The sequence below is a fragment of the Pan paniscus genome, chromosome 3, assembly GCF_029289425.2.
Source record: "Pan paniscus chromosome 3, NHGRI_mPanPan1-v2.0_pri, whole genome shotgun sequence".
Classification (NCBI taxonomy): domain Eukaryota; kingdom Metazoa; phylum Chordata; class Mammalia; order Primates; family Hominidae; genus Pan; species Pan paniscus.
Window position 1 is genome coordinate 138,828,005 of NC_073252.2, and position 24,412 is coordinate 138,852,416.

The 24,412-nt window shown below is 37.4% G+C and overlaps 1 protein-coding gene across 6 annotated transcripts in view; it reads right to left on the bottom strand.

Moving 5' to 3' along the window:
* The window catches only part of RNF150 (ring finger protein 150), a 274,984-nt gene that overhangs the window by 92,918 nt on the left and 157,654 nt on the right, over positions 1-24,412 (bottom strand). For 4 of the 6 annotated variants that reach the window (XM_003820690.8, XM_063603912.1, XM_034959170.4 and 1 more), the window contains exon 2: positions 16,619-16,869. In XM_003820690.8, the coding sequence (XP_003820738.1) occupies positions 16,619-16,869 (251 nt within the window). The remainder of the gene's footprint in view (positions 1-16,618; positions 16,870-24,412) is intronic. The other 2 variants (XM_063603913.1, XM_034959169.4) reach the window with 1 other exon arrangement.

The following is a 24,412-nucleotide window of genomic DNA, read 5'->3' on the forward strand; positions in this document are numbered from 1 at the left end:
ATACCAAGGAAAAACAGGAGAGTGAGAGAAAAAGAACTTAACTGAGGTGAACTAAACATGATGGAACTTTCCTCTCCTCTTCTTCTGGTTATTATCTATTCATCCTTTGACTTCAGCTGAAATCATTTCTTCAAGGAGCCCTTCTTAGATGTATCCAACAAGATCCCTCTCATCTAGACCCTGATAGCACTTTGTACCTTTGCACTGTCACATTTGACATTTGAAATTTGTTTTTATGATCAATTCCTGTTAGATTGCCCTCAGATATGCTCCCTGAGGGCAGGCCTATGCTTAGTTTTTGCTTCACATTATTCCCTGCATCCCCAGCATATATTAATAAAGCTGCCTTCAATAATAGGCAGTCAATCATTCAACATACATATTTTGATCTCTTATTCTGTGCCAAGTATAGCTTTGGGTTTAAAAAAATGGTAATGAAAACACATGTGTGTGCATACACACACGTACACACACACACTCCTATCAACTGTAGTTTAATTTATAATCTAGTGAAAACTCTAAATAATGAGCTAATAAAATCTTAAGCCAAGAGCGGTTTTTTGTTGTTGTTGTTGTTTTGCAAGGAAAACAACCTGAGAAATTTAGCCAGTTAACGGGAATATTTAGGGACAAACTATAAGTGATACATATTGTAAGGTAAGCAAACTTGTGGTCCTGGCTTGGCAAACCCAGCCAGTATCAACTGACAGCTGCTCTCCATTGAAAGACCCCGGGGCAAGGACTGAAAGGTATTGAGAAAGGGCTACTAGTTATTGGGAGTAAATGCCACAGACCTGTAGAATATTGTATTTAGAATAAGAATCTGAATCCCAAACAAACAAATACTGTTTTTCTTTTTCAGTCAAGAACTCAGATATTTTTGCAATTGTGTTTAACTGGCATTATATAATATTGCACCTAATTCAATCACTTAAAAAAATTTTTTTTGAAGACTAAGCAGAGTAATTAAGTAGAAAAATATATGTTCATACAATGGTCATAGATTATACTCAAAGGGAAATAATTTTTTTTTTTCTTTTGAGATGGAGTCTTGTACTGTCTACCCAGGCTGGAGTGCAGTGGTGCGATCTCGGCTCACTGCAACCTCTACCTCCCAGGTTCAAGTGATTCCCCTTGCCTCAGCCTCCCAAGTAGCTGGGATTACAGGTGCCCGCCACCACGCCTGGCTGATTTTTTTTTGTATTTTTAGTAGAGATGGGTTTCACTACGTTGGCCAGGCTGGTCTTGAGCTCCTGACCTCATGATCTGTCCACCTCATCCTCCCAAAGTGCTGGGATTACAGGCATGAGCCACAGCGCCCGACCAGGGAGCCAACATTTTTAAAAAGCAGGTGAACTAGAAATAATGTTTTCAAAATTCAATTTCTTTTAAAATAATTTTTTAGCAAATGAAATATGCCCTTCTTAAATGTGGGCATGTAGGGGAAGTTCAAAGACTGCATTAAACTTTGGCTGTGTATTTAACTTAACGGTTGGCTACATCTGAATAAAAATAGACGGCTTTTGAAAACATCCGCTCAGTCTCTTCTAGAGAAAAAACCCTTTCCACGCCCTTTTAAAATAATGAAGGCTGCCTTTATTTTTTAAAAATGGCAGGTCCGTTGAGGAAATGTAAAGCAAACTGACGTTAAGGTGACAGGGATTTTGGCTAACAGTAAAGTTAATGGCTAGGGAATTAGAAAGACGAATTCCATTACTGGCATTTGTATGACTGGGCCCTAGAGAGGTTAAAGAAGTTCAGCAGAGGATTAAGTCATTTAGGAGATGGGCTTCCCAAATTAGCAGAATTAATAGATTGAGGGAAAGAGAGTAAAAGAGAAAGTACAGTCATGTATGGCTTAATGACAGGGATACATTCTGAGAAATCCATTGTTAGGCGATTTCGTCACTGTGTGAAATCATGGAAGATTACTCACACAATTCTAGATGATACTGCCGACTATACACGTAGGCTCTATGGTATAGCCTATTGCTCCTAGGCTAGAAACCTGTACAGCATGTACTGAATACTGTAGGCAGCTGTAACACAATGGTAAGGATCTGTGTATCTAAACATAGAACAGATACAGTAAAAACAGGATATTATAATCTTATTGGACTACTGCATATGTGTGGTCCATTTTTGACCAAAACGTAGTTATGCAGTGCATGACTGTAATAAAGTCATCTTCAACATCAAGTCTATGAGGCCTTCCTCCTAGAAGCTCTGAGAAATCAAATGATTCACAAAGGTAGGAAGACGTATTTTCCTTAATCATTCTAAAAAATGGTATAATGGTATTCTCTTCCATTCCCTTTCCTGTGACATTCCTTGAGTCAAGCCTCATTCTGCATGTTATTGATAAATGATACACATATTTTTTCCTCTTTTGAGGAAAAACATAGCATTTTGGCAGCGGCGGATAAAGGATATGAAAGTCTTCGCTGGCAAGGGCAGAACAGATGGTCCAGATACCTGGGGAAGGAAAATCAGCTTCTGAGATGTATATGATGATATGGGACCATGTAATAAAAGATTTTTTTTTTTCTGTAAGAGTTCTGGATTAACAAAATTAGGGAAAAAGCAACACAAAGTTTTGAAAAAAATGCAATTTCCATATGCATGTAAACAAGTATCAGTATATGCATGCTTATTCCTAAGTGACATGAAAATTACACACATGCAGAGAAGACCCCATTAAAAAAATTACACAAAGAAAAAAAGTACCACTTTCAATATTTAAAGAGTTTTCAATATTAAAAAATCTCACTTTCAATAATTTTCAAACTAGTTTTATTGGATTTCCAAATGCAAATTAAAGAGATAAGTAAAAACATAAACATTCTTAATGAAATGGCCCAAATAAGGCTACTTACTGTTGCTTTTGTAATTGATCTCTTCTGTCTTTGGGTTTTTGATTGCACCCAGTATGAAGAGGGAAGGAAAACTACAGGCCCTGCTCAAACTAAGTCTTGTACCCAACCTGAATAGAGAATCTAGGGATTGGAACCGGAAGTCTATTACAAAACAGACTCTTTCCTTTGCCATTCTCAGAAAGGCAGAGTAAAGTGATGCTAATGGAAGACTCAGGGACCACTTCAGGTGGATTGAGGAACCACCTCAGGTTTGAGTCAGTCTTTTGTTTCAGGTAGGGATTCCACTCTTTTCTCTAGGGTGCTCCTATGGATTCTTTCTAATCTAACCATACCCAAATCATGCTTCTTCTTCTTATTATTATTTTTGAGACAGAGTTGTGCTCTGTCACACAGGCTGGAGTGCAATGGCGTGAATCTTGGCTCACTGCAGCCTCTGCTTCTCAGGTTCAACTGATTCTCATGCCTCAGCCTCCTGAGTAGCTGGGACTACAGGTGTGTGCCACTGCACCCAGGTAATTTTTGTATTTTTTGTAGAGATGGGGTTTCACCATGTAGGTCTTGAACTCCTGATCTCAAGTGATCTGCCTCCCTTGGCCTTCCAAAGTGCTGGGATTACTGGAATGAGCTACCCGTGCCTGGCCAAAATCATGCTTCTTACTAAGGCTTGTTAGGTGTTAGGCCATCGTAATAATTAGGTTTATCCATCTATTTGATCTAAACAGATATGAATATATTTACCAAGGTTGTTGGTTTATTGACAATAGTGAAGATAAACTGTGTTATGGAAAATAAATACAGAGCCATGTATTAAAATAATAAAGTCCTACATAAATTCTAACAAGAATGGTAAACAACAGACTCCAGTTCAACCCGAGACACATAAGTTAGTAATCTAAATATTTAAGAAACTGAGAAAAATAAGAAATTTTCCTCTTCCTCTGTTCTGTGTTATAAATAGAAATGCAGTGAAAGTGATAAAAAAAATTTGGAACATAAGGATTCCAAAACATAGCATCAAAACTGAGTTTATTTTCTTCCTATCTCATTTCATTGGATAATTCTGTATCATATTTGTTTTTTTCCCTAACAGCTGTATTTTATGATCATGTTCATTGTCATCATCACCAAATGGAAAGATAACTAAGTGTTCTTAAGTTCTAGGTGAAGGGAGGCCACTGTCAAAGTAAACAGAGTTGGTCCCAGTTGTCTAAAACCTCACATGGTCAAGAGTGACTCAAACATTTTCTTCGTGCACTCTAATACATAATAATGATCCTTCCAGGACTGGTTGATATGATAGAAGTCATAGCACAGCCAGTTCAATAAATTTCCATGGTGTGGATCACCACTCCACAAATCTAGAAAAATAGGTAAAATAATTTGACTATTTTGATAGCTGTGATGACCTCATAGAGTGGTGCCATAAATCTGTTTGTGAGCACACAATGTGAGGTAGAAACATCAGGGTTTGTTGTTGTTGTTGTTGGAGGTGTTGTAGAGCAGAAAATAATGGCTTCAAAGTTAGAAGACCCAGCTCTTTGTCCTATTTTTGTCACTAGCTAACTGTGTGACTTTGGCCAAGTCACTTAAACATTGTGGCCCTCTGTCCCCTTATTAATAACATAAGGTATGTAAAGTAATGTCATCTCTAGCTTTATCAGCTCATGATTTTCATCCATGCACAAAAGAATAGGGAGACAATGTGCTTTGAGACCTGAATAATCTAAAAAAAGCAAATCAAGGGCTAATTATCTCACTGAAGACTGCATGGATATGACATGTGCTTTTGCCTTTCTGTTCTCCTGAGGGCTTTGTACTTTCTTCTAGAGCAGTTTCAGGGACCATTTTAGTCCTCACTCTTCAGCGGACAGAAGCATCTCTGCCTGAACTCTCCCTTGGTGGCTGAGACTTGGCAAACTCCTTTTCTTTCTGTTTCTCTTTGTGAAGTTCATGTTTATTTTAAATTTCATTACTTCTTTTATTCCAACATAGTTTAAATATCAATATGCAATGCATGCAAAAGAAATCAAAGGCACATGGGCCATGTACATGTAAATATTAGGAAAAGTTATTCTCAGGGAGAGAGAAATCTTTCAGGAAAACTTTGCTGAATGTCATTACCAGGCCTCAAATAAAAATAAAGCAAATCAAAACAGATCTGGTTTCCCTGGATTAGCCTCAAAGGCAATATTGTTTATGAAAACCAAAAAAGATCCCTACTTAGTTTATCTGATCTGTCCATATTTGAATAAGCTACCATCTATTGGAGTTCTGTGTTTTTCAAGTCACAGACCCAGTCCTTGTGTCTGAGATGAGATGTCCTAGCAGACAGTGAGACAATATTCCAAGACATCACAAAAGACAGGGATACCTGCCATGGCCATGGCAGGAACACCACTTGCTGTTTGCCTTGCCATCCTGCAGGGTTTTCATAAGTATGGTAAGAATCAGTGAATGGCAGCAGAAGTGGCACCTCTAGGGAATGAGGGGATACTTGGCCTTCTGGTGGGGACAGGAGAACTGTCCATAGTGCACACTGGTATTCAGGATCAGGAGTCTGTCATGAATCTGGCCTCCCAACTCAAAGGTCAAGAAGAGGTCACAAGATAGTAGGTCATTAGATAGGCAGAATGGAGATGAATCCTTACCATTCTCTGGGAAGCCCCTTAAGGTGAGGAATCTTAAACTAGACACAGCCAGCTTTCTGTATGGCAGATTCAACCAATAATGGATTAAACACATTTGGGGGAAAAAAACAATAAAAGGTCACACTACCTGACTTCAAACTATACTACAAGGCTACAGTAACCAAAACAGCATGGTACTAGTACCAAAACAGAGATATAGATCAATGGAACAGAACAGAGCCCTCAGAAATAACACCGCATATCTACAACTATCTAATCTTTGACAAACCTGAGAAAAACAAGCAATGGGGAAAGGATTCCCTATTTAATAAATGGTGCTGGGAAAACTGGCTAGCCATATGGAGAAAGCTGAAACTGGATCCCTTCCTTACACCTTATACAAAAATCAATTCAAGATGGATTAAAGACTTAAACGTTAGACCTAAAACCATAAAAACCCTAGAAGAAAACCTAGGCATTACCGTTCAGGACATAGGCATGGGCAAGGACTTCATGTCTAAAACACCAAAAGCAATGGCAATAAAAGACAAAATTGACAAATGGGATCTAATTAAACTAAAGAGCTTCTGCACAGCAAAAGAAACTACCATCAGAGTGAACAGGTAACCTACAAAATGGGAGAAAATTTTCGCAACCTACTCATCTGACAAAGGGCTAATATCCAGAATCTACAATGAACTCAAGCAAATTTACAAGAAAAAACAACCCCATCAAAAAGTGGGCGAAGGACATGAACAGACACTTCTCAAAAGAAGACATTTATGCGGCCAAAAAACACATGAAAATATGCTCATCATCACTGGCCATCAGAGAAATGCAAATCAAAACCACAATGAGATACCATCTCACACCAGTTAGAATGGTGATCATTAAAAAGTCAGGAAACAACAGGTGCTGGAGAGGATGTGGAGAAATAGGAACACTTTTACACTGTTGGTGGGACTGTAAACTAGTTCAACCATTGTGGAAGTCAGTGTGGTGATTCCTCAGGGATCTAGAACTAGAAATACCATTTGACCCAGCCATCCCATTACTGGGTATATACCCAAAGGACTATAAATCATGCTGCTATAAAGACACATGTACACGTATGTTTATTGTGGCACTATTCACAATAGCAAAGACTTGGAACCAACCCAAATGTCCAACAATGATAGACTGGATTAAGAAAATGTGGCACATATACACCATGGAATACTATGCAGCCATCAAAAATGATGAGTTCATGTCCTTTGTAGGGACATGGATGAAATTGGAAATCATCATTCTCAGTAAACTATCACAAGAACAAAAAACCAAACACCACATATTCTCTCTCATAGGTGGGAAATGAACAATGAGAACACATGGACACAGGAAGGGGAACGTCACACTCTGGGGACTGTTGTGGGGTGGGGGGAGGGGGGAGGGATAGCATTGGGAGATATACCTAATGCTAGATGATGAGTTAGTGGGTGTAGCGCACCAGCATGGCACATGTATACATATGTAACTAACCTGCACATTGTGCACATGTACCCTAAAACTTAAAGTATAATAATTAAAAAAATAACAAAAATAATATAAATAAAAAACACAGCATAACCAGTATTTACATAGTGTTTACATTAGGTACTAGAAGTAATTAGGTACTATAAGTAAACAAGAGATGATTTAAAGTATATGGGAGGATGCGTTACATGCAAATAATATGCCATTTCATATAAGGGACTGTAGATTTTGGTATCCATGGGTAGGAGGGGGGTGCTGGACCAATTCCTCATGGATGCTGAGGGATAACTTTATTAGGAAGGACTTAACATGACAGCCTTGCTTCTAAAGCCGGAAAGGGCCAGCGCTCAGTGTTGAATGGTCAAGAATTGCTCATTTTATGGCTATGACGGAGGCAAAGACTGGCAACCCGCCCCATGGGTTAGGTCTCTGCACCTCAATGCCATTGAGGTGGCTTCGTCTGGTGGAAAACACTTTGACTTGAAATCATCAATCTGGCTGCATGCCCTTGAAAAGAAAATCATTTTATATTTCTCTCTCCCAAATTCATTCTATCAACTGTTCCTTTAACTTCTAAAAACTATAATTCTAGGATCAGGCAATCAGCATTCTCAAATACTTGAGTGAAATGACAGCCAGGTGTCTTCTGCCTCCCAGTTCCCATGACTGTGGTTTCCTCTCTGCAACCCTCTGGTACATGGGTTCTCAGGGCTGAGTTGAGAGGTGTCCAGGCTACACGGTGTAGAAGTCCACACACTGGTGGCATCGATGGACTATTTTCTTAAAGTACTCATCCAGGGGCATGATCAGGGCTGGTGAGGAGAGGTCTGTCATGGTATTCAAAAGTCATCATGACATGTGTTAAATGGACAGTAAAATATTTTTTCTAATCATTATAGGGCCTTTCCTTCTTTGACAAGTGGGTTGTGGTTTGCAACTTCTCTTTCCATGCCATCAGGGCTTCTACCAGTGCCCTGCTCTTTTAACAGGTGAAGAGTCTGATATAAAAGGTTTCCTTCACCTGAAAACCATTCCCTCAGCTTCCTCTCCCAACCTGGCCTGCCTTGCTCGACCACTGTTCCCATTTTTATGATAAATCTGGCTCCTAACTCCACATGATCCTATGTACTTAATACCCTGGGTTATCCTCTTGCCTTATAACCCTGGCCTGCTTAAGACTCTGATTCTACTTCGCACCAAAACCATTGTTAGATATAAACCCTACTCACTTTTATGTGGTCCCAGCTCCTAAAACCCCAACCTTGACCCCCATATCTAGCTGCCTGGGGGTGTGACATTTATGTCTGATTATGTTAAAGAGTATTGTGGGCTTGGTCAGAGATAAGATTCCACTGGGCTGGAATATGACATTAGGAAATTGGCTCCCTAAATGTGCTGTGTGTGCTCTGAGTAGAGCCGCATCCTAATCCACATGCTCCTAAGTGTCACAGGGCTTGAATGGGAATGAATCCATTCACCTCCCTGAGCTCTGTGCAGAGAGAGCTTGAAACAATTAGTCACTGGACTCAGGCACATATAGGCCATCTGACAGACCAAGGTCTCCAAAGGAAAATGGTCTCAAGAAAAAATGATAGGGCTACCAGGAAAAACAAGCATCGCGAGTGAAGAGGGTGGCTGTGGAACAGTTAACCTCGAACAGGGAAGCAATGGCTCCACATGGCGTGTGAGGCTGTCCTTGGTCTTTGCAAATCAGCCTCCTTGTTTCAACTCCCTCAGAGTGTCATTGTGCACTGGGAAGGCAAGGTGTAAGGCAAGGAGAGAAAAATTTCAGATAGTGGTAAGAATTGGGAAGGAAAGAAACTAACATAAAATGATATGATTGCGGGAGAGAGGCTGGGGTAGAGGTGAGGCCGTATTAGAGTATCTCAGGCTCAGGCTACAGAGCTCTTCTGCAATACCCTCTCCCCAAGTGAGCTCATCCTGTCCTGACAATTTAAGTGTCATCTGTATTCTGATGATCCCCCACATTGGTACCCCCATTCCTGTCTTCTTTCCTGAGCTCCAGACATACACATCAAAATACCTACCTGGCATCTCTGCTTCAATATCTAAAAGGCTTCTAAATTTAACATTGTCAAATCCAAATTCTTGATACTCTAGCCCTTTGGATCTCTTCTTTTTCCATCTTTCTTGTTCCAGTAAATGCCATGAGAGTTGACCTAAATGTGTCCTTGATTCCTTTCTTTCTCTCACACATATGGTAACCATAGAACTCACCATCCAAACTGGAACAATTCTGACAGTGAATTGGGGAGTTATTAATAATTAGGCTGTGTGATACTGTGATATATAATAAGGACTATCTATATTTTGGTCTTCATTCCAGCTCCCAGCTAGAACTCCTAAAATGCTTGTAATTTCCTAAGTGATGGGAGTGATAAAGGTAAATGGGTAGTTTTTATAATTCATAAGAAACACTTTTCAACCATACCTGAGTTTATGTTAATGAGGTAACTTTGGAAAGCTTCTAAGAAAAAGGTCTGGTTGCATAGAGAACCAATCCTGTGATTAGAGGGTTGGAATTTTCAGATTCCCTCACTCCTACCCCTGCCCTCTAGGGAGGGAAGAGGGGCTGAAGGCTGAGTTGATCAACAATGGCCAATAATTTAATCAATCATGCCTACATGATGAAACCTCAATAAAAATCCCAAAGGATAGGGTCCAGAGAGCTTTTTCCTGACTCTTGAGTAAAGATGGAAGATTCCATTTTGTTTCAAAGTGTGTCAATAGAGCTAAAAAGGCCATATGTAGACTAAACTATATGTAAGGTATGTAAGAATTGAGATATTTACTATTTGCGCAGGTGTGGGGGGAAGGTGGGGAATATATTTTCCAAGAATTGCTTTATCCACTAAACGTGACCCATTTAACAACCCTCTAATAATATGTCATGCATATTTTCTCATTCAATCCTCACATCAAGTCTACGGGGCTGGCTTTACATGTGGGGAAGCCTGGGCATAGAAAGGTGAAGTAACTTGTGCAAAGTCACACCACTAGGAATTATCAAAGCAAAGATTTGAATCGAGACCCATCTGACTCCAAAGTTGGTATCTTTAGCTATTACCCTATACCAGATTTAACTTGGTTTAATCTTTAGGAAACATGGCACACCAGCCAAATCTTCTCTCCACTTTTAGTTGTAGCCCTTATTCTCCATGTTACCATCTAAAAGACCTTGCTGGGAGGCTTATAATCTGAAGAACATTTAGCAAATATTACTTCATGGGAAACTGAATTGAAATGATCTTCTCCAGGTACATGTGACATGAAAGTGGCCATGATTATGTAAGATGCTGGTGACTTTCTTTTAATTGTGATCTGCACAAAGCCAAGCAGAGACTGAGGTGCTCATCTGGCTAATTCAAGGTCAGTCTCTCTTTCATATACCTGAATGGTTGGATACTTCGACAATGTAAAATAAATGGCTTTGATGTTCCATTTCAGGCTGTGAGCCTTCATCTAACCTGAAAGTCACTCTTTCTGAAGGACAATAATGCTTTAATAAAAATAAATGGTTTAAGTTAACCTGATGCTTATTATAGCTATGACCTGTACAGCTATAACTTTCTGTTGAATGGAGTGGAACACTGGCCATTAAAGCAGAAATATTTTTCTAAGGGAAATTATATGTTATTCCATCCATCAAAGGGCTAAAGTATAGTGTCCATTTGATCAGGAAGGAGTGTTAACTTTTAACATGATCACAATTCACTGAGTGACCCTATGGTAGCATCCTACAATTCAAGGAAAGTTAACAAACTGGGAGGAGAATAAAAATTTAAACCCCATGAACCACTTTCATACCATTACCTTTCAATTTGTTTTTCATATACCTTACAGTATGCATGTGTCTAGATAAACATGCAAGCTAGATCTACCTGCAGAAAGTAACATAATGATTGAAGTCATTACTCAACTAATTCAAGCTTAAGATTTCATCCATATCTCTACTGCCTAATAATTGCTTAAATTATCACAGGCCCAAAAATACAGGGATGCCATTTCTAATATCATCGTCTGATTAACATCTCTCTCTCTCTCTCCTCTCTCTCTCTCTACACACAGGTGCACACACACACACACACACGTATATATGAATACATATGAAGAAACACATATAGTTTACATTTTTATTGTGTTTAGATAATGATTATACTGTTTTCTAAGAAGAGTTTGCAAACTTTTCTCCATTTTCTTCAATCTAGAGCTGTGGTCACTAGCTATGTGTGGCTATTTAAATTTAAGTTAATTTTAATAAAATAAACTTTAAAATTCTGTTCCTCAGTTACTAGCCACATTTTATGTGGCCACCATATGGCAGTGCATATGTGCATATATAAGACATATATATACACACACACATATATAATGAAAATGTGTATATATATATTTCTTCATATGTATTCATATATACGTATATGATATATATGTTATATGTATATCTCACACACACACACACATATATATATAAAAGTTTCTCACATGTAGCCCCATATGAACCAACTGAAGCATATTAGTTCTACATCTCATTTTCATTGCCTTGTGTTTGGGATTCTATCCATTTAAATTCCAGAATATTTAGTGAAAGTGGCAAAATTGAATTTGTAAGCAGTCATCAAAGAATCTATATGATAATAATAAAGGATACCATTTATTGAGTGCTGACTGAATGATTAGTGCCAGGCTCAGCGGCTTTAAAAGTAATACACATTAATCCATTTAATCCTCACTGTGACCGTAAGAGAAAGGTATATTCCATTTAGTTTAGAAAAACAATGAATAAAGAAATTAAGTAAGTTTCCCATTTTGGGTAAGCAGTGGCACTTCACTACTATGTGGCCATAAAAATTATGTTTTTGAAAATTATTTAATGATAGAGGGACATACTATTCAATAAAAAGCAGAACATAAAACATACATGGATATGTTTGTGTCTTCTGCATATATAGATACACATATAATGAAAATTTACTCAATATATATAGATAGAATTAAAAATACCTGAAAGGTAATATACTCACATGTTGACAATTTAGTGGGATAGTGGGTAACTTGTCTTTTTCAGAGTTTTTCTATGATTGTGAAATTTACTAAAATAGCATGTATCATTTTGAGAATCAGATATAAGCAATAAAAATGTTTTTAAACATTGTCCCAGAAGCTACAGAAAATTTAAGCAGAGAATTTGCGATAAAATGAATAGAAAAGGAAGAGATGTCTCCTAAAACATTCCCAAACTTAGACCTCATTAACTTACAGAAATTTTCTACCAATACTTTAAGAATCAGCTAATTCCAGTGCTATTTAAAATGCTCGAGTGCAGTGTTACCCAATAAGACTTTCTGTAGTGATAAAAATGTCCTATACATGCACTGCCATATGGTGGCCACATGAAATACGGCTAGTAACTGAGGAACAGAATTTTGAAGTTTATTTTATTACAATTAATTTAAATAGCCACACATGGCTAGTGACTACCATGTTGGACACCACAGCTCTAGATTACAGAAAATGGAGAAAAGTTTGCAAATTCTTCTTAGAAGACAGTATAATCATTATCTAAACATAATAAAAATGTAAACTATGAACAGATTTCATATATGAATATAATGGCAAACAAATAATAAATAAAACACTAGCAAATATAATCTCACACACATTAGAGGAATAGTATATAGCAGAAATTCAGGATGGTTCATAATGGAAATCCATTAATATCATCCATTTATTTTAATAGATCTAAAGAGAAAACTTAGACTATGGCCATTGGAAAGACATTGGTTAAAATCAAACATCCATTCTTGATTAAAAAATTCTTAATAAGATAGAACTAAGTTGACACTTCTGACATTATATATTTTATAACATGATAAAATATATATCTCAATCTAGAAGACTACACGGGAAAATAATAAAATGAAGAAATGATAAAAACAATCCCATTAAATTGAGGATGTTCCCATTAAATACACAATGAAGAGAAATATGTTCACTGTAACCATGATTACTTTAGTTTATTCTGGAGATTCCAACCAATGAAATGAGATAACAGAAAAAACAGGATGTCTAACATTTGAAAGCAGTAAGTTATCCCTGACTGTGAGCATTATTAATATAGTTCTGCAACACTAATATAAATAATCACAAATACTACAAAGTAGTGGCTAAGGGCATGGACTCTGGAGTTCTGCTGCTGGTTCAATTGCTGGCTCTATTAGTAACCAGCTGTGTGACCTCGGGCAAATTACTTAAACTCTCTGTGCTTACTTCCAACTCTGTAAAACGGGGACAATAAAATTGTTTATTATGGGGCTAGTATCTATTAAGGTGAAAGTAGGTAAATAGAGCGAGAGAGCTCTTAGAACATGCCTGCAGCATATAATAAATGTTATACATTATTATAATTAGGGTTATAACAATGAGGCTGTTAATAATATACAAAATATACAACAATCCAAAATTTCCAATATGAAAAAATGAATTTAAATTATAATAGCAACATAATGATTAAATACCTAGAACTAAACTGAAGAAAAGTGTACAAGATTAATAAATGCTGAAAAGTGCTACTGGGAATAAAAAGAAGAGTTGAATAAGGGGAAAACTTATTACATTTGAATGGGAAGATTAAACATCATAAAGTTACAATTTCCCCTAAATTATCCTATAAGTTTAAAAACTCATATAATGATTCTAAATTCATACAAAAATAAACATGAAAAGAGTAAAAATAGAGCAATAAAGAAAACAGCATGAACAGCCGTGAGACATTATAATTCTAGAGTACTAAAAACAAGATGGTGCTGGAGTATGAATAGAGACCTAGATTCATGGTATGGTTTAGAGAGCACAGAAATAGAAGCAAGTATATATGGGTATTTAATATATGTCAAATGGGGATACTGCATATGAGGGGAGGAGAGATTAATTATTCAATAAATGCCAGTTATAAAAATGGTAGGCCATCTGAAAAAAAATAATGTTGGCTCTCTACTTCATTCATTACACTGAAATAAGTTATCTACAGATTAAAGATTTAATGAGAAAAAAGAAATTTGAAAAGTAGAGGGTGAAAACATGAATGCTTTTCAGTAATCTTGGTCTATAGAAAATCTTATTATGGAATGGAAATGCTAAAACCACTATGAGATCACACCTCACACCTGTTAGGACGTCTATCATCCAGAAAACAAGAGCTGACAAGTGTTGGTGAGGGTATGGAGAAAAAGGAATCCTAGTACACTGTTGGTGGGAATGTAGATGGGCACAGCCATTAGGGAAAACGATACAGAGGTTCCTAAAGAAATAAAAAACAGAACTACCATTGAAGATTTACCAATCCCTCTTCTGGGTATATATCCAAGGGAGATAAAACCACCACCTTGGAAAGATATTTGCACCCCCATGTTAATTGTGACATTATTCACGATAGCGAAGATAGGGAAGCAACCTAAGTGTCCATGTGTCCACTGAAGGACGAATGGATAAAGAAAATGTATATACATACACACATACAATGGATTATTATTGTTTATTCTCAACAAGGGATATCCTGACATTTGCCACAACACAGATGGGCCTGGAGGACATCATGTTAAGTGAAATCAGCCAGACATAGAAATAAAAATACTGATCTCACCTATATATGGAATATAATTTTTTAAGAAAGGTCAAATGTCCAGAGATAGAGGATAAACGAGTGGTTACTGGAGTGGGGGAGTGGAGAGAAAATGGGCAGATTTAGGTCAAAGGATACAAAGTAGCACAATGTATGATGAGCAAGTCTAGAGATCTAATGTAAAATGACTACAGCTAAAAAACTGTATTGTATTAGAGATTTCTGTTAAATAAGTAGATTTTACCTGCTCTTGTCATCAAAAAACTATGTGAGACAATAGATATGTCAATTTGCTTTACTATATTAACCATTTTACTGTCTGTATGACTCCCCAAACACCATACTGTAAACTTCAACTATACACAATAAAATTTATTTTTTTAAAAAAGATTAATACACCAGGTGTAGTGGCTCACGCCTGTAATCCCAGCACTTTGGGAGGCCGAGGTGGGAAGATTACTTGAGGTCAGGAGTTTGAGACTAGCCTGGCCAACATAGTGAAAACCCACCTCTACTGAAAAAACAAAAATTAGCCAGGTGTGGTGGTGTATGCCTGTAATCCTAGCTACTTGGGAGGCCAAGGCACGAGAATCTCTTCAACCCAGGAGGTGAAGGTTGCAATGAGCCAAGATTTTGCCACTGGACTCCAGCCTGGGTGACAGAGTGAGCGAGACTCCATCTCAAGAAAAAAAGATAATAAATGTAGCTCTGTAAAAACCAAAAATTTCTGCATGGCAAGACCATGCATAAAATAAAAGACAATAACAAGCTGAGGGGCGGTGAGGTGAATCCTATCCTACAAAAAAGGGTTAATTTCCTTGACTAATAAAGAGTTTATACACATTAATAAGAAAATGACAACTCAATTGAAAAGAAGTCAAATAATAAAAGTAGTTACTTCACCAAAAATATTCACTTTTTCTATTGTACTTGAAAAGATGTTCAACGTTACTTGTAATAAGAAAAATGTGGTACCATTTTTAACTTACCAAATCACTAACAACAAAAAAAAGTTATAATATTCTTTTGGTAAGGATACGGGGAAACAGTAATTTTCATATATAGTTTGTTAAAGTGTAAATTGGTTCAACATTTTTTGGCAGACAATGTGGCAGTATCTATCATAGTCTAAAATGTATATGCCATTGCCCTAGCAACTAAACTTCCAGGATTTTACCTTGTAGATATACTTACAAATGTGCTAAGTGTCATGTGTACATGTTCTGTTAAGAAGAGAAAACATGTCCATTAATAGGTGCTGGTTAAATAGACGTGACACATACAGACAATGGAATGCTATGCAGTCATTAGAAGTGAGAAGGAAGCTGGGCTTATGTATTGATGTAAATTAATCTGCAAGATGAAGTGAGAGAGAAGCATACAGAGTTAAGTGTGCTATCATTTGTTGTTGTTTTTGAAATATATGGGCATATGTGTTTATAAGTGCATAGAATATCCCTGGAAGATATTCCAGGAAGAGGAACTGGGTAGCTGAGAGACACACATGGGAAGGCAATTACTTTTCATTATACGCCATGTGATACTTTTTGCATTTTGTACCATGGGTATACATGATATGTTTAATTGCTATTTAAAATAGCTTTTGGTTTTTATCTCCTTTTTTTCCTTCTGTTCACAAGGAGAAAATCTTGGCTCTTTCCAAATTATCTTCACACTATTAGCACTTCCTTTTGTTCCCCTCATTATGTGGATAAACAAATGTCAAAAACATAAGCAATGGGAATGTAGGACAAATCACCTCCATTTTACATAAAAATACAGTAAAACATCAAAATAGATATATTTGGATAATATCTGAAAAATGATACAGCAAATGTTAACAGTGTTTATCTTGAGTGGGGATATTTTGGTTTTGGCTTGGTATTTTCTGTCATGTTCAAAGATGTTTAATAACATTTTTGTAACAATTTTTAAAAGTTTTTAAACTTTTTGCTACTCACCTGGTTCCTATCCCTGGCATTTGCATATCGAAACCTCTGGATGTAATAAAAGACGAGCCATGCGAGGGAAATGATCATCAGGACAATGAAGGAGATGGAGACAAACACAACCGAAGTGCGGCTCACATATTTCTGCAAGTTCCGGGTTCCGATGGTGATGTACATTGTCACGGTGATGTTTCTTTCCAGCAGGCTTACTATCTCCTTCCCTTTTGGCTCAGGAATCATTATGGCCACAATGTCTTCTACGCCTGTGGTAAGAGGGGAAGGAAGGGGCAATAAAGGTTAGGGGATAAGATGTGGGGGATCCCAGTGAGATGTGTGGACACAGTAACACGAAACCAAATAAGGATAGTACTTTTGAGAATTCTGTGCTGGGCTAAGAAGACCTAATACTTAGAAACCAAGTCAAATTTTCTCTTTCTTCAGCTACCTAGCTTTCTTCAGCTGCTGTTTTATATGTGAAAAAAGAACCTAAAATGCATTCATGATTTTAGTACCAGTGAAGTCATAATCTTGCGATGCCCTTTTCAACTCTCCAAAGCATTGACTCCAGGTCTGGTAAAGGTGGACCCTTCCCAACCAGCCCAGTTTACAGTCCTATGTTGCATTCCATACATCCCCTGAGGAAGGGAATGGGACTTTGCATTCCATGACAAAAGGGTAAAATGTCCTGTCTTATGCCACCTGAGAGCTCTCTCTTCCCCCACACAAACACTATGAATATTCAACTATAGATCTCTATATTATTTCCAAGGCAATTTTCTCCTATAGTGAGTACTCAAGCAACCAAAAAAGAACATTAAGAAGCTCTAATATGATTTGCCAACATGAAATTATGGTCCCAGAACTATTTCTGCTTATTTTACCTAATTCAATGGAAACAGCATGTTTCCACTGAACCATGTACCAAGCAAAGAGAAGTATGGTGCAATGTTTCCATTGAACCACAAGGCACATACCAAGCAAGGAGAAGATGGAAGCAGTACAGATAATTCCAGGATTGTTTCACTTCCACTCTTAGATACTCCCACCACGGCTGCTCCAGTTATTAGACAGCTTGGAGCAAAAGTACCATTTTTTTTTGGGCCACTTTTATATATATGGGTCATTGTCCTTACGCATCATGACACTGTGTGAAGTGAAGCCTCTTGGTGAGGAGTTCTGGGGCCCCTACAAGGAGTTCTTCAGTAATATCATACCAGATTCAAATATTAATATTAATTAATATTAATATTTATATTAATTTCATTAGGGTACGTTTGCAGGAATCACCCTGATTCAAATCCAGGGAGAAAGATGCAAGATGATTAGGGCACAGAGGCCTCGCATCCACATGGAAATATCCCATTACCTAGAGTGACTACAAATTAAAGGGAGGAAATTTGCAACAAGGATGTTGTAGATTCAGGGCAAAATTAAACTCCACTACAGCTGCTTAACGCTGGCTGTATTCACATGTTGAGGTCAGTTAGATGGAGCTACCAGGTTACATTTGCTCAGGCTGTTGCAAGTTTCTTAGAATGTTACTTAGGGCTTTCCTTTGACCTTGATCTCTGTGCAGGTTTTCAACCTTAAATTCCTTGATGGTGTTTCACTTAGGCTGAACAACTACTTTAAAACTACATATTAAAGTGTCTGTGTATGCTACATCAATTATATATTTAAAAAATTTCTGAAATTTTGCAAATCCAATTGTAAAATCATAAAGCCATAGCGTGGGTTTGGCTGTTATTTCTGGGAATAACTGAAACTGGTGGCTCGATTTTCAACTCTGAAGAATTTACTGGCAATTTTGACGCGCCTTTTCTTTTCATTTTTACTTTGGTTAATGGCTGCATGTGGTCTGAGGTTGTGTGGGGGATTAAGGCTGCTGGCTGGTTTTGTCTCTAAAGAAACATGATCTTCTTTGTATACTGGACTAATCTGGCCTAGTGAGGCTCATCCTGGTGCTGCAGCTATTTAGAGTTACTGAAGTAATGGTAGAATAATAATTTTTCATTTCATTTATTCCCTGATTTATATTATTTTGGCATGTTTACTTAAAGCTCTAGAAGTACATTTTTTTTTTTTTCGGGATGGGATCTTGGGGTTATTTATGAGGCTTTGGATGTTCAGAAATGCACAAGTTTTACGTTTTTTTTTTTTTTTTGAGACAGAGTCTTGCTCTGTTGCCCAGGCTGCAGTGCAGTGGCATGATCTCGGCTCACTGCAACCTCTGCCTCCCAGATTCAAGCAATTTTTAGAGGCCTCAGCCTCCCAAGTAGCTGGGACTACAGGCATGCGCCATCATGCCTTGCTAATTTTTGTCTTTTTAGTAGAGACAGAGTTTCGCCATATTGGCCAGGCTCGTCTTGAACTCCTGACCTCAAGTGATCCACCTGCCTTGGCCTCCCCAAGTGCTGGGATAACAGGCCTGAGTCACCATGCCCAGACTTACATTTTTTAGTAGTCAGATTTCACTAATATATTCCTCTATGGTTTCCAGTTTTGATACTCTTTAGAACTATTTAGAAACTATTTTCCACCCAAGATTATAGAAATACTCATCTAAAATAGCTTCTCAAAACCTTACAGCTTTACTTTTTACATTTAAATCTTGAGCAATCTTCGATTTAATAACAATATTTATTGAATTCTTACAATGTGATAAGCAGAAAGAAGGAAGATTAGGATGCAATTTTTTCCCCTAAATTATCAGATATATTTGGGTCAATTTTGCACTTTTTGCTCTTGTTGTGAGGTTGACCTATCTTTTGCTGAACCTGTAACAGGCTGTTTTAGTTGTATAGCTTTTAACATATTTACTATCTGGTAGCCTAACTCTTCCTTCACTATCCCTGCCCCCAACCCATACAATATTCCTAAATTACTTATACTTAAGAAACTAGAGTCTAACAGAGTTGGCTTCTGGACCTGGACAGCTTGTTTTAAATCCCAGTTCAGCATTTTAAAAATAGGCAACCAAATTTTGGATCTCCACAAGGCTTTAAACTACTCATCATCCATTTTCAGGGACTTCAGAAAACATTTTCTCTTGCTGTAGGGTAAAGTATAATTAACTATTTTAAAGCATTTATTTTAAACTTCAGTGCTTAGTTACACCACTTGTGTTGTCTGTGCCACTGTTGTGCCCTCATGACATATAACATCCACTCAGAAAGACAAACAGTGCAAATGGCAGTGGGGAGGGCCTGTTCATCTGAGCTTCAACCTTATTCATTTTCAGTATTCATAATACATTTCTAGAGTTCATCATGGTAAAAACAGATGAGATTTTGGGAGATTACTCTGGTGTGCTTTAGTCTATTGTGCATGGTGAAAAGTGATACTAGGGATATGTATTTATCCTAATAGAAACAGTCACTAAGAATTTAGGTATCTAGGGTGTCCAAAAAAAGACATAAAGCAAAGTGGATTTGGATGAATTATCTTATTCTGATGAATGCACAAAATCCAGGGCAAAATGCTCCTCCAGGATCTATATTGTTCAACTGAGGCATGTGCACTGATATGAGTATCAAATTCCCTGATCTTTGCTTCATTTTGGAATCTGCAGCTACAGTGTCAGGGAGAAGCCAGCAGGTTCTCCCAAGTATACTAGGATATGCTTTGCTTCTGTGGGTGTGTGTGAGGCAGGGAAGGAGAAAAAGGGGTGGGGCTAGGGGGAGTGGTGCAAGCCCAGCACAGTGATCTGAGAGTTCAATGCTGCCTTAAGTAGCTACTACGCATGTATGACATTCCAAGGCTCAGGGAAAAGAAGTTAACAAATAGCATATTTGCTATGGGAAAACCCACAAGAAGGTCCGGCTATTTGGGCAATTCTATTTACTGCGACACAGAGTGCCTCTTTTTGCAAAATTATATCAGCCTACTATCTATTTTCCTCCCAAAGGCACTTTATACTTGAGTGGTGAGAAGTTGCTATTATGTAATTATTGTGTGCTCTGGAAAAGCTCTACAGTCAGGGAGAAAATGTGTGACCAGGACACATATGACCTGGCTGCCAGACGACAGCAGAGGAGCATCCTGTATTTTTAATGCTTCCTTTTCCCTTGAGAGTGCTCCATTGCCAGGATCTAATTTGGTATATGCAGATTAATAAGGAATCAAAACAGAAGTTCACAAAGCCAAATATTGTTTAATAACTAGGAAAGCTTTACTTGTAAATTCAAACCAGGTTGTTTAGACATTGTATTAATAAAATATCTAGAACAGCAGTACAGTGCTAGACATTTCGCAAAGCCTGTAATCCCATTCTTCCCTGGGACCCTGGAGAGTGACACCATCTCTCCCTGGGTTCATTTGATCAAAAATCCTTTTTCAACCTCCTGTATTCTTTTCTCTACACTAATCTTTACTTCAATCTCAGTCTCACTGTTGGACCTCTAGAACTTAGGTGACAAAAAAAAAACAAAAACTTATATTGTCCCATTTGTAGATATTTTCTATTTGTACACTTAATATCAACTTTTTCAAAACTATAGTCCTCAGGTGACAAAAAAAAACGTATATTGTCCCATTTGTAGATATTTTCTATTTGTACACTTAATATCTACTTTTTCAAAACTATAGTCCTCTCTTGTTGATCATTTATTCTCAGGAGGAATGTGTATGAAATTATTTTAAAAACTGCAAAATACCATATAAATGTAAAGTGTAATTACTACTTTTTGCATCAACAAGTATATTTTTAATAAACACGGATGTAAAAATCCTAAATACAGTACTCACAAACAGAATCCAATAATACAGTAAAAAAACTTCATGACCAAGTGGGATTTATCCTAGGAATGTGAAGATGATTTAATATTAGAAAATATATTAGTACATTTTAGTACATTAACAAAATTAAAGGAATAAGGCATACAATTATATTATATAGCTAGTTGTCCTCCAATATTGGGCCTTTCTTCCTTCTACGGTATGAATGTTTTAGCTAGGCATAGGCTGTCCAGTGAAAAGGCTCCCCTGCAGCTGGGTGTGGTGTGTGATTAGTATTTGGTCATCTAGGTGTGAGTACAGATGATACTCGCGACTCCAGGAACTTATCTACAAAAGAACTGAGTGTGTGCTCTCCAGGTCCTTTCTCTCCCTTCCTTTTGACTTCAGATGGAGAGACATGAGCAGCCAGCTTCATAGAGAAGGAACCCATCTGTTGAGGACTGAATTCATTCCTGATTCTTTTTATGAGTAATAAAAGGAAATTTCTTTAATGTGATAATAAGTATCATTAAGAAATATTCCATTAAATGGGGGAAAAGCACTGCAAGTTTTTCAGTTAAAATCATGAATAAGACAGGATGAGCCAACATTGTAAGAAGTTATACTTGGTGCAAGAGACAAAGAAATTGGATGCTAAGTCTTGGAAAGAAGAGCACACTATCATTATTTGGGGTATCACATGACCATGTATAAAATACAAGATAATTATGTTATTAAAATTAGAAAACCATTCAGGACTCTTCTCAGAAGTTACAGAGGGGAATCCATATTGACAAATGCAGACTGTACCTCCCTACCATCAAGTAAGTGATGAGAATACTTAAATATATACAATTTAATGTTGTCAATTATACATCAGTAAAGCTAGGAAAAATGTGAAAAAACTGGAAAGAAATAAATTATTCAACAGCAGTAAAATAAGTAAGTAATCTGTGGTTTACTTACTTTTACTAAGAATTGATAATTCACAATGTCTTGACAATGTCAGAATGTCTGTTTATGAGAGAACTCAGTTATATTTGTAATACATGTACATTTTCAATCTGAGGTATTTCATTTTATCTTTAATTCTGAAACATTTTTCTTCATATTTTATTACAGTATTTCCTCCTAAATTTTTTCTCTCCTGTGATTCCTATTATCCTGTTGGGGTAGCACCTCCTTTTCTTCCTCCATATTTCTTATACCCCTCTCATTTGAAAAAAAAACTGTATTTTGAAATAATTATAGACTAATAACAAGTGGTATAAACATGCCGGGCATGGTGGCTCATGCCTGTAATCCCAGCACTTTGGGAGGCCGAGGTGGGCGGATCACCTGAGGTCAGGAGTTAAAGACCAGCTTGACCAACATGGTGAAATTCTGTCTCTACTAAAAATACAAAAATTAGACGGGGATGGTGGCGTGTGCCTGTAATCCCAGCTACTTGGGAGGCTGAGGCAGGAGAATTGCTTGAACCTGGGAGGCAGAGGTTGCAGTGAGCCAAGATCACACCACTGCACTCTAGCCTGGGTGACAAAGTGAGACTCTGTTTAAAAAACAAAAAAACAAAAAAACAAAAAGAAGAGGTAAAAACAGTACACGGAGGTCCTATGAACCAACCTCCCAGCTTCCTCTGATGGTGTCATCTTATATAATTGTAGTGCATTATCAAAACAGGAAATTGGCAAAATATAATTAAGTAAATTATGGAATTTATTTGGATTTCACCAGTTTTTGCATGTACAAAATTTTTAAATGTCTCTGTGTTTAATTCTATGAAATTTTATCACATATATAGAGTCATATAACCACTAACACAATTAAGACACTGACATATTCCACCATCAATAAGAAATCCCCTCACTCTCTGCTTTCCCTTCCCTAAGCCTTGTATATTCTCCATATTAATTTTGTCAGTTCTAGAATGTTACATAAACGGAATCATATGGTATGTGATCCTCTAGATTGGCTTTTTCTCATTCAGCATAATGTCCTTATCCAAACAAGCATGTATCAGTAATTCATTCCTTTTGATTTCTGAGTATAATTCCATGGTAGAGAATGTGGTACACCACTGTTTAATTATTCGCCAATTGATGGACATATGGATTATTGCCAGTTTTTGGATATTACAAATAAAGCTGCTATGAACATTAGTTTTTGGATGAATATAAATGATCATATCTCTGGGATGAATGCAAAGGAGTATAACTGCTAGCTTGTACGGTAGTTGAACATTTGGTGTTCTAAGAAATGGACAAACTGTTTTCCAGAGTGGCTGTATCATTTTACATTCCCACCAGCAATGTATGAATGATTCAGTTTCTTAGTATCCTGGTAAGACTTGGTATTATCACTACTTTATTTTAGCCATCCTGAGAGGTGTACAAAGGTATTGCATTGTGTCTTTATAATATCTCTTCATTCATTGTGAGTGACTTATAATTTTTGAAGCTGATCTTCCAGCTCATAAATTTGTCTTTATTGTATCCATTTATATTTTATCCCATATTTTAGTGCTCTTTGTTTAAATTACAGGTGACCCTTCATCAACACAGGCTTGAACTGCATGGGTCCACTAATACATGGATTTTTTTCAATGATATAATTGGCCCTTTGATCTGCAACCAAATGTGAATAAAAAATGCAGCATTTGAGGCTGGGCATGGGGTCTCACACCTGTAATCTCAGCACTTTGGGAGGCCAAGGCAGGAGGATTGCTTCAGTTCAGGAGTTCGAGACCAGCCTGGACAACATGGCGAAACCCTGCCTCTACAAAAAATACGAAAATTAGCTGGGTGTGGTGGCATGCTCCTGTAGTTCCAGCTACTTGGGAGGCTGAGGTGGGAGGATGACTTGAGCCTGGTAGGTCGAGGAGCCCGCAATGAGCCATGATTGTGCCACTGTGCTCCAGGCTGAGTGACAGAGCAAGACCTTGTCTCAGAAAAACAAAAACATAAAATACAGTATTTGCAGGATTTGAAACCTAGCTATACGAAAGGCAACTTTTTGGGGATTCTGCAGAGCTGACCGTGGGAAGTGAGTTTGTGCAGATTTTGAGTTTGTGCAGGTATCTGCAGGTGGTCC